Here is a 14052-nt window from a genome sequence, read left to right as displayed (position 1 = left end):
TTCATGTTTACTATTTTCTTATGACTAGCCAAACCTGACATTATAAAATAAGAGTATTTACCTCAAAAAGTGTTAAGCCTGTAACTATAACTACTTGTAAGCAACTATACAAGCTTATACCAGGCATTATAAATGCATTTATAATGTGTTCAGGATTCATAGGAAGGGTTACCAATACTTCTTTTAAATAACTATCTCAGGTGGACACATGGTGATGCTGAACTGAGAGGTGAGTTAGCTCCTATGCCTGCAGAGCCAAACAACCAATGGATTATGAAAGAAGTTTTTTTAAAGCCCTGACTTTGTTCCTAGTGTTTCACAAAGGCTCAGAATTTCACAAAAGCAAAATGCAAAAGCTCTTGAATGTTATTCCCCATGCTAGGCAGACACAGACACAGGGGCTGATTGTATTATTAGAAACCTAAAAGGCATTTAAGGTGTTTAAAGTCTTGGGAAATTTTGGATTAGGAGATAACTTTATCAGATGGATTAAAGTGATATATAATGCCACCTCAGCCAATGTGATTACTTCCATTCAACTTACATTCCCTCTAGAAAAAGTTGCTTGACAAGGCTGCCCCCTGTCTCCCCTGTTTGCTCTGATCATTGAATCTCTAGTAGAAGCTATTAGAGGGAGACGGGAAATATACTGAAGTCAATTCAATGGCAAGAAAACGCTTAAAATCTCCTAATATAATCATCCCTTATATAATACTAAGTTATAATATAATAAGTGTTATGCTGGCATTAAAGTATTAAATCTTTTAGAGTTTTAAAATATCTGTACAGCACCATTATGTCATTTTAGGAATTTATCATTCCAAATGATCCTTTTAAATGGATAGTTTTGAATCTCACTTATATGTGTCTCCAGACCTTAAAGAATGAGTGAAACTTAATTTTCTTAAAACTCTCAAAAAGAAAAAGTCCAGAATGATTAAGATGGATGGTTTGATTTTCCAGTCTCATGGATGGGCAGAGTGAGCATAATTACAGTTTTACTATACATGACCCAGACAATCAATTACAGCTTCACAGCTTCCTGAAGATAGGGGTGCACTGACACCAGCCAATGTACTCTTTTACAACTGGGCCTGACAACTGGGAATGCCATATTAGAGGTCTGCATAGGCCTGATTATTAATACCCGCACCCGCCCCTTTCAACCAATCACTTCTGACTGCGGCTGCAAAATCAAGCCTGATTCCTGCTCACTCCTGCCCACAAAACCTAGCACCATTTTTGCTTGCACCTGCATGCTTTAACCACTCTCCATTCCTACCTGCACCTGCCTACTTTTGTTTGTGCTTGTGGTCCTCATCAGCTCCTGCCTGTATTCCCTGTGACACGGTGGAGTGTCACTGTCATTGGACAAGTGGCCACCCCAAAAAAGCAATATATAAATGGTTACTAAGTCAGTTGAAATGAATTTAAAATCACTGAAATTAAAAAAATAAAATCAGTTAGATTTTGTGCGTAAGTTGTTTATTGGTGGTTCTATAGCTTCATGTGTTTTTCTCTGCAGCACACTTGCAGCTCATTTGTTGCTTGCTTGTTCACTTCTACAAGCAGCCAATAATTGTCCAAGCCAGCCTCACTCAGCCAGCCATAACACTCGCCTTCACAAGCCCGCAACCTGTTAAATCGCACCCGCAAATTATTTAGCACATCATGAGTAAACCCATCTTGTACAGACTTCTCTGCCATATTACTGAATCAATCTGGGGACACTCTTGCTTCAAATGTACACCGTCATCCCACCCCAGCAACAAGAAACCCACCCATCATTAAGGGTGACCTTATAATACAGTACAATCTTGGCAGGAACTTTCAGAAAATGTGCCAAATCCTGCTGACCTAACAGTATTGTTTACTCATCCTTTAAGATATTTTTGAGGAATTATACTCTATACTATTTAATTATATTAAGAGCCAGATTTCATACTTTTAGAGGGAGATTCATACATGGAATAGTCACAGTATAGATCATGTTATTAGAATGTGGGAGAAAGATCTGTGGACTAATACTGAAAAAGATGATTGGAATGAACTTAGCTTTTCATCCAGAATCATAACACAACATAAAACCCCACAAATTCTGAATATGAGTGATGAATTCCCTATTCCTCTCATAATAGAAAATTGGAATAGGAATATACACAGGGTACACACACATAGTCAGATACGCTAGGGACTTAGTAGTTTATTGGGGCGTCAGTATGGGCTGTGCTACCGTAAAGAACTGAGGGGGGTTTGGCCATGAAAAGTGGCTCTCGGGAAGCGCCACACTCCCAAGTTAAAACAGCATGTTTATTGCAGATGTTATTGCTGATGTTATCAGTGCAGTTATGTTGCTTAGAGTAAATTGTGTCTGAGGAGGTGGGTTTTGTGTTTGTGCTTGTCTATCCCCCTTGTACAGTGTGTCCTCTTGTGTTACCCCGCTCCCTGCTGTTGGGGTAGCACAGGGCTCGGTATTTCTGGTCTTTGTAAAGACTCACTGGTGAAGTTCCTAACAACACAGAGTTGCTGGGGGAAAAACATAATTTTTAGCTAGAAAATGCATTTTGCTAAACTGGATCCACGAAAAATCACCTACAGTTACACAGCAGTACAAACAAATACTTTAGGTTCTGCCCTGGGAAAGACTGAGTGCAAAGGTCAAAAGAAATGATGACATTTCTACCAAAGTCTGGAGACGAGTGCTGGAGCATTTCTGTAGAGATCTGACTGCTGTACTGGAATGTGTGCCCTGGAGTGGCACCAGATGGAGTGAAAAATACCTTTAGTTCTTTTACTGCAGATGCAGTACACACAGGTGGAAGAGAGGACTGAGGATGTTAGAGCACACACAGGGCACAAAATGACCAGCAGCTTCCAGCAGATGCTACAGTCTGACTCAGGAGAAGTTGGAGTGGTTTGAAGGAGATCTTGAGCAGTCAGATCTAAAATAAGAGAGAAAGTGCCAATAGACCTCAAGCATAAATCACTCTGAATCAATATTTTACTACCACTGTTGCTTAAAAGATATAACACAAGAAAACTTTGCCTTAAAATCCAAAACATTCCACAAGTCAGAAGAATCAGTAGGTCAGAATGAGTAATCTTACCAAGCAGAGCGAGGCGAGTGGTTCTGTTTCCATAATGGTAAACATCTTCATAGTACATTCCCTTTTCACCATAGGCAATCTTTTTCTCATTTTTAGCACAGTAGTACAGACCCAGATCTGATTCAGTGACGTTCTTCACCATCAGATCATGAGTTTGGCTGGACTGATTCCACACAGGTGCGTAACGTGGAAAAGCACCAAACATCAAATCCTTAGACGTCTCAGCACTATGTATCAAATCCATAGTTGATATAATGAGAGAAGGTTGATGCTGATGTGAGCAGTTTCTAAACCAACCAATACTAAATCCACTCTTCCAAACACAGTCGCAGTACAGAGTGATACTGTCTCCTCGACTGACTCTCATCTCCACTTCTGCTCCAGAGATCCTCTTCAGATTGAAGAACACTACACCTTTAAGAACACATCAAAATTTAGATTAAATGGGATTGTAAAATTTGGGAATACATTTTCAGCTGGCTTGCCAAAGCCAAGGTTAATAGAAAAAATATCATTAATATAGAAAAGTAGAGGAATGGATGTATAAAAAGGAGAAGGGTCATATCACACCATGTCTCACGTATGGCCTGTGGAGTCTAGTCAGGGATTTTGACTCTTTTGACCACCAGGTATCTTCATAGCTCTTGTCCAATCTAGCAGTTCCAGTGTCTGACACACCCTTTTCACAATTATTTTATCCACTTATTTTCAGCTTGCACCATGAGACTGTGCAAGCACTGCAAAAGGATTCAAGGAACCAGAGGCCAACAGATCCCTCAGACATTAGTGAAAGGTAACCCTACCCTTCCCTGCCATAGTCTTGTAACTCCCCAAACCATAATTACATTAAAAGACACTCCAAAATTGCATTGTAATACATTTTAATAATACTCAGTCACTAACAGTCTCATCTTTGGAGGGCCTGAATCAAAGCCTCTGTATAGAGTCATGTGAAGAAGTAAGAACATTCCATGAAATGTTTTTTTTGACATATGTGGGCATATCAGTATGTATAGATAAATGTTACAGATTGGAAAAAAACAAAGGAAATTTGCTATAATTTATTTAAAAAAATATTAAATAAGCCTTTTTTGTTGAAAAGGTAAGTGCACCCCTGGCTTCAGAAAATGGTATTGCCCCTTGTAACAGAAACAACCTTATGTAGGCGTTTCCTATAACTGTCTACCAGTTTCCTGTTTTTACTGGAAAAAAAAAATAAAAAATGCCCATTCATTCATGCAAAATTATTTCAACTGTGCAACATTTGAAGGACTTCCAGCATTAATAGCCTGTTTCCCACAGAATTTCAATGGGATTCAGATTTGGGCTTTGTTCAGGCCATTCCACAACCCTCTTGTACTTGTATGTTTGGGATCATTATCCTGTTGGAAGGTTCACTTTTTCAGCTTAAACTTTTTTACAGATGGTCTCACATTCTCCTCAAGCACTCTCTGATATGAAAGATATGATTGCAAGTTGTCCAGGCCCAGAGACAGCAAAACAGCCTCAAATAATAGCATTTCCACCATCATGCTTTACAGTTGGTATAGCATTCTTCTGATCAAATACAGTCTTTGGTTTTCACCAAACATGGCTTCTGGTACTGTGGCCAAACAGCTCTACCTTTTACACTGTTCTAGAAGTCCTGGTCCTTGCCTGTATATTCATTAGCAAACTTTAGCTTTGCCCTAATGTTCTTTTTAAACATCAAATGCTTCCTCATGGTGAAGCTCCTATGATAAAATTTGTGCAGTCTTGTAATAGTAGATGCATGCACCTTGACATCCACAGTGGCAAGAGCTACTTGCAGATCCTGTAGTGAAATGTTGGGGTTCTTAAAGACTTCGTTTAGCATCTTACAGTCTGCTCTTGGGTTAAATTTGCAGCCTGGCCCGGACATGTTAGCAGTGGTTTTAAATCTTCTCTACTTGTAGATGATCTTCCAGACAGTGGAACGATTTTGGAAACACTTCTCAAACCCTTTCCCAGACTCATAGGCATTTACAACCTTGTTTCTGAAGGCCTCAGAGCGCTCTATTGATCTAGACAAGATCTTGTGGACCCCAAACTCCAGTCCCCCTTGTCCCCTCACTAATTCCAGCCCCCTGTTTTCTCTATAGGTTTTGGTTTGAGCCAGCTATGATGTGTTTCTGAAGTACCAATTTCAGGGGTCTCATCTCCCTCTGTCCAGATTAGGGTATCTAGTTGTTTCTGGACTTGAACTTCCTGCTTCTTTTCCTTCTTTATTGATCCCAGGATCTACATCCTTCATTCCACTGTCATTACTCTACTACTGGGGTGTCACCTCAACTACTATTTCCCTGAAAAAAAAAAGAACCAAAAGCTACAACAGGTAATAATGCTATGTTTCAAAGATTGCGCCAATTAGTTGTGCAATATTTATTTTTTTTAACATGATACATTAAATGAAGAAACTGTCATGGTTCGCCAATCTAGGGAGACTCAGCTTGAAATTTCCCAGTCTGGATTGGCTCTGCCCACTCTTAACCTCTCATACCTGCAGCTTATTCCCTGCACTCATTAGCTCCCACACATATACTCAATGTTTGGCCTTGATGTTTGCAAAGTCTCTGTGAACTGGCTAAGAGAAGGTCTTAGCCAGTTCTCTGAACAATTACACTGTGTTTTCTTTGTGTCTAGTTTATTTGGTTTATGAGTTTGGCTTATCTTCCCTACAGTGACCGGTGTATTGGTGTATTGATTGTTGAATTTCTCTATGTTGTGGTTATAAAGTTTTTTGTATTTGTGTCCAGCCTCGCCTCTCTTTTGTTAATAAACACAATAAACATCAGTGTAATTGCTGTAAGTAGAAAATCACTGGATTTCCAACAACTTTTACAGTGCCCCAGAAACTCATATATGTATTCGTTTTTGAGGTAATAAGTTAATGTGACAAGAATGTCACCACTAAACAGAGGCATCGTAGCTCCTTCATTTCAGCAGCCGACATGAGTTGCCCCTCTTCAGGGCCAGAGCTAGTTGAAATAAAGTGTCTGTTTGGTTGATCTTTTCTTCGCCTCATTGTTAATCACTGTCTCTCTACAATATATTATGTCAACTTTCAGAATATGTGGTCCATGACTGTGATGGCCAATAACAGAGGCTACTCATTCTAAACAGCCAACTTCTTCTTAACATTAGTGCCAAGCCGGAGGATTGGGTGTCGTATATGAGCTGATCTACATATAACCTCCCATACAGCAATTGGATTTCAGCCCGACTAACTGGAGGCACATTTGACAACCATGAGTTAATGCCTGCAGTTAAAACCTAATCAGGTGACAACACAGATACAAAGATCAAAATATATTTCCCAGCCATGCGTATGCAAAAAAATTACAAAGACATCACCTGCATCTTCTCAGGATTCCAAATGGGATCCTAGCCAGCAGTTCTGATCAAACTGAGAGGCAGTGTGCTTCCCTGAGAAACACTACCTCTGCTGATTTCACCATAATTCACCTTTTCTAATTCTGCTGGTTTCAGTCACATTTTTGCAACCTGGCTGATGTAAAATTGTTGTCTCCTTATTTTCCTAGAAATATCAAAGTTTTTTTAACAAACACAGCTGAAGCCATTTTAAACCCATGGTGTAGCTTCAAATATTGAATTCAGAAAATTCTATATAACAATGTTACATATGTATTATATTATATTATATTATATTATATTATATTATATTTGACAATATGACATAAAACTTCAATGTTGCAAAAATTATTTCAAAAGCTGACTGAATATTCAGTTTGAGGCTTTCAGTGAAATATTGCACATTCTGATATAAAAAGTAAATTGTTCAATAAAAGAAACTGGACATTTATTAACAAGAAACTACATGATTTAAGCTGAAATATTACATTTAATGTTGTATACATGATCCATCGGTTTTAAAAGCTCAATTCAGTCACTCTGTAAGCAGCTAAACTCAGTTTTTAAGGTCGGGTCAAAACCCGATAGGACAAAGTTTAAAAATTCAGAATTGGCACACATTTTTAAAATTTTGCATGGATTTATAAGTTAAAAATATAAGTTTTTGCTTGAATTTTCTCATGGAAAACCAGAACAGCTCTTTGGTAAATTGATGTAGAGTGAACCACAAACAGCTTATTTGGGCATAAGGTTTCTGTAAAGCTCTGCAGGATGGCGAACAGCAAAATTTGCAAAGCAGAATAAGCACAAGAAGAAGAAGAATAAATAAAAGTATGCAAGCTGAAGAGCAACAGAAGAGTTGAGAAGTTAACTTAATAAAGACATACTCATAAAAAGTGCCTCATTGGTCTTTTTGTATAGAAAAGCATTAAACTACAGATTGCAGAGACATAAGTATGAGATCTTAATGCAAAAAGAAGAACTTATGAATGATAACATTTACACATTTATTCACAGATCAACACACCAATCAAACTTCAGATTAAATAAAGATCTCCTAATAAAGACTAAAAGAAGCAAAAGTTTACTTACACACAAGAGTGATGAGAGTGACTGTTGATCTGTCCATCTCAGAGATAGGTGCTGGGTGGGAGATGATGGTGAGGGTCTTTGAAGCGGATGTCTCTGCTGAGGTCTGATTGGCCCACGTCAGTGGAAAATTTCTCTCCTGTGCTATAATGTCAGGGAGGTTAAAGTGTTTTGTTTAGTGTTGCAAAAAACCACTTCTACTTTTTCCGTTTGCTACCTTTTTATGGGTAGCTTTGATGTCAACGTGTCTTGCACCTGATTGGTCCAAGTCAGTGGAACGTCTGTGTTTTTTTTTCTGTAACACCTTTGGATTGGCTTGTGGTGTTGACTTGACTTTGAGCTTGGCCAACAAGCTTTAACACAATAATCTAATGGATGAGTATAGATGTTTCAAACCTTCTTAGATTGGAGAAAAGTTTGGCACAATCTAAAAAGATTCTGACTACAGAATCAAAAAACAGGTCTTTGGTGTCTCAGACAGTATGAGCACCCTGAGCCTTAAACTCTCATGTGTCGAGATTAACACAACCTTTGCATAATCGGCTTGTGTAGCTACTTAAACAGCCCAAACAAAGTGATTTGGTCTGATTTAAAGTACAAAGCCTTAGAAAAGTATATGCTAGTCCTTGTTTGAGTCCAAAGAATGCAAAACAGACCACTCAGTAAAGGCAGTCAGTGTGGAGGTCCTGGAAGTGGCATGACCTGGAAGGCCTCATTGTGGGTTTCCTGTTTTGAGTGTGAATGCTGATGATTGCAAGATCTCTGGGGTGGAGGTCTGGCATGTGTTATGTTGTTGTGATCTATGTTTGTCACACGTTACTCACTTATTACGATGCACTGTCCAACAACACGCTGGTTCATTGACGAGTCTGTACAGTTAAAAAAATTCAGTTTTATGGAAATTATACCTATATACAAGTATATTTTATAATAGAAGGCTTTTCTACCAGTCTTATAGTGCAATTAGGATGAGTTTCAACAAACAATATAAGTAGACAAAACAAATGGGAGTCATAAAGTAAAACATACAGCAACAGCACAATAAGGGGTCATGATACATTTGAAAGAGATGAACTTTAATGACTGAAGAGGATACAGTAGATGTGCTGGTAACTGTTATACTTAAGTCCTCGTTCAATCCACTGCTTTGACAAGGCCTGAAAATGTGGCCTAACCAATATAAATCAGGTCTTCAATCAGTCAGTTAAGGCAGTCAGAGTGCAGGGCCTCATTGTGGGTTTCCTGTTGTGTGACGTTTGTCTCACTGTGGTAAAGCAATTGCGTGGATCATTGCAGGAGTTTTGAGCATTGTTAATCTCCTGCAGACATTAGTGTGACCATCTAATGATATCATACAGCAACTACATCAACAGGGTAAGGACTGATGCACAGTGTTGCACTTTATACATGCTGATAAATGAAATGCGATACATTTTAAAATATACTTTTAAAAAGTTATACAGCAAAATCACAGTGTAGATGATACTCAATCCTATCAAGGACTGACCTTAAGTATTAACCAATCATCTACCAGCTTCAGAAGTGGGGGGCTCCTGTGCAGGTGAATCAAATTTCATTGGGGGCTGCTGCAACCCCTTCAGACACACCATTGATAGCAACATGATGGGGACTGGCCTGGATGGTAGGCCAGACAACTCATCTGCAGGGAAGCTACATTTTTTGTGTATGTTCAAGCAACAATGGTGAAGACCTAGAGAACTTTCCTCCAGACCTTAAGAAAAAGTCATGCCCATGGTGCACTGCACTATCCACCTCTGAATGATGTAATGACTCTACAGTAGCTCCTACTGTTAGCATGATATGACACCATTATTCAGAGATTCAGGGATGAAGCCGGCTGTATCAGCCTACATCTGTGAATCTACTGACTAAAAAAACACCTCTGTTAGGCCTTTAAACAAGAATGAGAGCCCAGCAAGCTCAGCAGAGATGCCACTGCCCTCTGGCATCCAGAGTTCATCAGATTGCGCTTGCAAGTCCCGTAACTGATCTAATGATTACTGCAGGACTCTTTCTTTGCCTGAAATCCCCTGAGCAAACAGTATGTGACTGAATTGTCCTTGAACAAGGCACCTAACCCCCAACTGCTCCCGGGCGCTGTGAATAGGGCTAGTGTGTATGTGGGTGTTTCACTGCCCAGATGGGTTAAAAAGAGGAGGTGAACTGTTAAACTAGGGGCCCAACAACTTATTGAATTATTTTTGTACCTCCTGAAATGTGTCTATTATTTGGGATGGCACAATATTTTCTGGGTAGTTTGGAGAAGGAAACTGAACTGGATGGTGAGACGGGTTTAGAAGGGTCAGCTGACAGAGTGTTATTATAAGACTTGAGAACAAATGTAATGTGAACACAGGACAAAATGTTTCTCCTGTCAAATTTGCAACAGGAATTTTCCAAGATACTTGATAGAAGGCAAATAGTGAGCATTCCTCTCATCATGTGTGGTGCTTTCATGTAGCTTGACACCCTGTTCACCATCAGGATTGTAAAGCTTGGAGGGAAGCAGGTTGCCTGGACATTTCATGGGATCCCTGCAAGATCTGAGTACTTCAAGTTCTCAACACCATAGCAGATATTACTGTTAAAGGTTTCTACACCACTTTTAAAAGAGATGAAATGTTGGCATGTTGGAATGACTGTGTGCTGCCATTGATTCTGACTACTAACCTGGTTTTACATGAAGCTCACACCATACAGTATTTACTGTTGCACCTCTGTCATTAGTGAATCTCATGAAAGGCACTCAGGTACGGTGACTTTCAGATCAGCCTCTGAACAAGACGTCTTGCGTCTCTTTCACCACTGTCACTGTCATCCACTTCACTCTCGGCTTCTTCATATGTGTCTATTACCAGCCGAGTCTTTGCAATGAACTTGTTGGAATATGCGTTTATTAAAGAACTGGCCTGCAAGTTTTCCTGCAGAGAGACATTCCTGGGCCATAAGTATAAGACTCAGTTTGGTGAAAATGAAAACTGTCATTGGGAATAAATGACAAGACAACTTACAAATATGTTTACTTTATTGGTTGCCACAAAAAAGACTTAAGGAATAAAAGCTCAATTAAAAGAAGAAGGAAGTAGATGTTGTTTGGTGGTTTGATGTATTTAGTCTGATTTGCGAGGAGATTTCAGAGGTGTGAATGAGACTTCAGTGTGGAAACAGGATTCTCCATTCATGCTCCTCTCACACCGATGATCCTCAAAACAGCCCACCTAATAATACAGAGTGTACCAATAACTGCAGCCATCAATAACTACAGCTATCAATAACTACAGCCATCTATAACTACAGCCATCAATAATTGCAGTTACCCATATCTACAGGATCAATTGAAGGTGTGTCTACATGTAATGAGGATGTTTCTACCTGAAACACATTTCCAGTGAGTTGTTCTCTCCTCTCTTTAGAACCTGAGGAGATAAACCAAAGAGAACCACCAGCTTCAGTTTATCCAGCTCAGAAAGATGCTGAAAACATTTTTGTGACATCATGAGAATGTGAGCTATAGTGTAAAAACTCATTTTTAGAGGTGGAGAAAGGGAATGCGGCACCTTGAAGAGGACAGATAGACACACCCATAGCAGTTTACTGTAGGTCAATTCTGTAAGGCTTCATATCCACATAAGCTCTTCATGACATAAACCTACATAAACATTTACAGAAGCTTATTCCAGTAAACACTGTCTGTCATAAAGGCTGCTGTTGTTAACTTTGATGACACCTATTTTTTGAGTGAAATTATGAAACAGCGGTCTATGTCAGTTCTCATGAAGGGCTTAGGTAGCCTTATAAACACTGTTTATAGTGTTTCCAATAGACCTAAGAAAGCACGTTCAGACTTTAAGATCTTTCTACTGTTCAGAAGTCAGATGAAGAAAAGAACCTACAGTTAGTGTCGAGGTTTGGTTTGCTTTGGTTTTGAGTATGAAAAACAAATGGAAATGGCTTTTCTCAGATTAAACTTATACTTCAGTGGTGTTTCACTGTTATAATTCCTATTTAGACAAGGCTTATAATTAAACTCGGTCTGGAAAACTGGCCCTGAGAGGAATGAAGCTGGAGATTGAGAAGGTGGGTGGAGAGAGTACCTTTATTCGTATGTCTGCAGATGCAGTACACACAGATGGAGGAGAGGAGAACACACACAGGACACACACTGACCAGCAGCTTCCAGCAGACACTGCAGTCTGATACGGGAGGGGTGGAGGGGGTCCAGGGGAGATCAGCAGAAGGGATGGCTTCATCTGATATAAGAGAGAAAGTGACACTGTGTTATCCTTTTAAGGCCGAGAATCCGAGGCTCAACTGTTTCTTAATGATTCTAAAATTATTAGCAGGTAATTAATAAAGCCCTAGTAAATAAGAACATAGCATTAGTAAGCAAGCTTAGAAATGTGGTGTACATGTATTCAGAAGATGTGTTCATGTTGTCCTCTGTAAGGTACTGTGTGTTGGTCATTGAATTAAATGTTAATTTGTTGTAATCGTTCAGTTACAGGCATGATTGAAATGTCTTTATATGACATTCTATTCAAAGAATATGAACACAATGTGTTAGTAAATGCTAATAAATGGTCACATTTCATTCACAAGTGTGTATAAATTATGTGTCATGAACATGTTTGCATTCATAAAATTAATTTATTAAAAAAAATGATTACAGTAATCAGTAGGCTACTGTGTTTGAAACTGCAATAATAAATTGCATTACACTTCTAAGACAGAGCATTCTATGCTTCTAACAGCAACTCAAATATAACTTACTTTAAAATACTGTGCAAATGACAAAATACCTTTAAAATATCTCTATTCATGTATTTGTAAGACCTTCACAAAATGGAAATTATGTATTTTTTATAATTACTGCCATAATAATATTTTTCCAGGTCATAAAATGTGAAACCTGGATATTGACTACCAGATATTGTAGCCAAATACAATGAAATACTGTAATTTTAGAAAATATTATGTTATTGTAAATTGGATTGTGAATAACTCTAAAATGGTAGTGTTCAAGCATTTGTAGTTTATGAATCATGACCATTTACTAGCATGTTTGATCATTGATAATTACTTGCTAATACAACCCCAAAAGGTTGGGACGCTGTGTAAAATTGAAATAAATGTAAATAAAAACAGAATGTAATGATTTTCAAATCTCATAGACCCATATTTTATTCACAATAGAAGGTAGAATCAGATGTTGAAAGGGAGACATTTTACCATTTTTTTCATGAAAAACGTTAACTCATTTAGAACTTTTTTAAAACTTAGAGTATCATATAATATAAATATGAAGAATAAGAATAAGAATATAAATATCATGCAAAGAAGAAGCCATATGTCATCATGATCCAGAAACACTGCCATCTTCTCTGGGCCAAAGCTCATTTAAAATGAACTGAGGCAAAATGGAAAAGTGTTCTGTGGTCAGATGAATCAAAATTTGAAATTATTTTTGGAAATCACAGACACCATGTCCTGTGGACTCAAGAGGAGAGGGACCATCCAGCTTGTTATCAGCGCACAGTTCAAAAGCCTGCATCTCTGATGGTATGGGGTTGCATTAGTGCCTATGGCGTGGGCAGCTTACACATCTGGAAAGGTACTATCAATACTGAACAGTATAGCAACAACATACGCTCTCATCCAGACAGCGTCTCTTTCAGGGATGGTCTTGCATATTTCAGCAAGACAATAAACCACATACTGCATCCATCACAACAGCATGACTTCAGAGAAGAAGAGTCTGAGTGGTGAACTGGCCTGTCTGCAGTCCAGACCTTTCACCAGTAGAAAACATTTGGCACTTAATTAAATGAAAAATCCGTAAAAGAAGACCCAGGATTGTTGTGCAGCTGGAATCCTACATCAGACAAGAATGGGACAACATTCCTCACTCACAACTCCAGCAATTGGTCTCCTCACTTCCCAGACGTTTACAGGCTGTTGTAAAAAGAAGAGGGGATGCTACACAACGGTGGACACGGCCCTGTCCCAACTTTTTTGAGATACAATGCTGCCATCAAGTTCTAAATGAGTTAATGTTTTTCATGAAATGGTAAAATGTCTCAATTTCAACATCTGATATGTGTTCTATGTTCTGTTGTGAATAAAATATGAGTCTATGAGATTTGTAAATCACATTGTTTTTATTTACATTTATTTACATTTTACCCAACTTTTTTGGAATTTGGGGACGTATTTCTTAATTAAAATTAATAACATTTAAGTAATTTGTCAACAAACAGGTAATATTTAGTCAAAGGAGACCTTATTAACACATTTTCTATATCCATTCAAACACATTTCTAAGCCTGCCTACAAAGTATGTTCCTATTTATTAGGGCATTATTAACTGCTTACAGACTTTACATTAGTGTTACCAGAACACAAGATCTAACACAGATCCAAAATAGCCAAAAATTACAAAATATTG

General features: G+C 38.4%; 1 protein-coding gene across 1 annotated transcript; it reads right to left on the bottom strand.

Moving 5' to 3' along the window:
- Positions 1-241: 241 nt before the first annotated feature.
- LOC118816793 lies at positions 242-7752 on the bottom strand. Its single transcript, XM_036583386.1, has 5 exons — positions 7590-7752; positions 3108-3521; positions 2781-2942; positions 545-624; positions 242-247 (listed from the first exon to the last, which is right to left on the bottom strand). The coding sequence occupies exons 1-5, from the start codon at positions 7624-7626 to the stop codon at positions 242-244; spliced, it is 699 nt and encodes a 232-aa protein (XP_036439279.1). The 5' UTR covers positions 7627-7752.
- Between the last annotated feature and the right edge of the window lie 6300 nt (positions 7753-14052).

Source organism: Colossoma macropomum, unplaced genomic scaffold, assembly GCF_904425465.1.
Source record: "Colossoma macropomum unplaced genomic scaffold, Colossoma_macropomum, whole genome shotgun sequence".
NCBI lineage: Eukaryota > Metazoa > Chordata > Actinopteri > Characiformes > Serrasalmidae > Colossoma > Colossoma macropomum.
Note: the sequence above shows the minus strand (reverse complement) of the source record. Positions and strands in the feature narration are given on the sequence as shown.

What these genes read in the sequence shown, in the direction of transcription:
- LOC118816793 (XM_036583386.1), bottom strand. Translation starts at nt 7,626, where the DNA reads ATGGACAGATCAACAGTCACTCTCATCACTCTTGTGT. An exon ending in CACTCGCCTCGCTCTGCTTG is followed by an intron (nt 2,943 to 3,107) that starts GTAAGATTACTC and finishes CTCTTATTTTAG; the next exon opens with ATCTGACTGCTCAAGATCTC. An exon ending in CTGCAGTAAAAGAACTAAAG is followed by an intron (nt 625 to 2,780) that starts GTATTTTTCACT and finishes TCCCTCTAATAG; the next exon opens with CTTCTACTAGAGATTCAATG.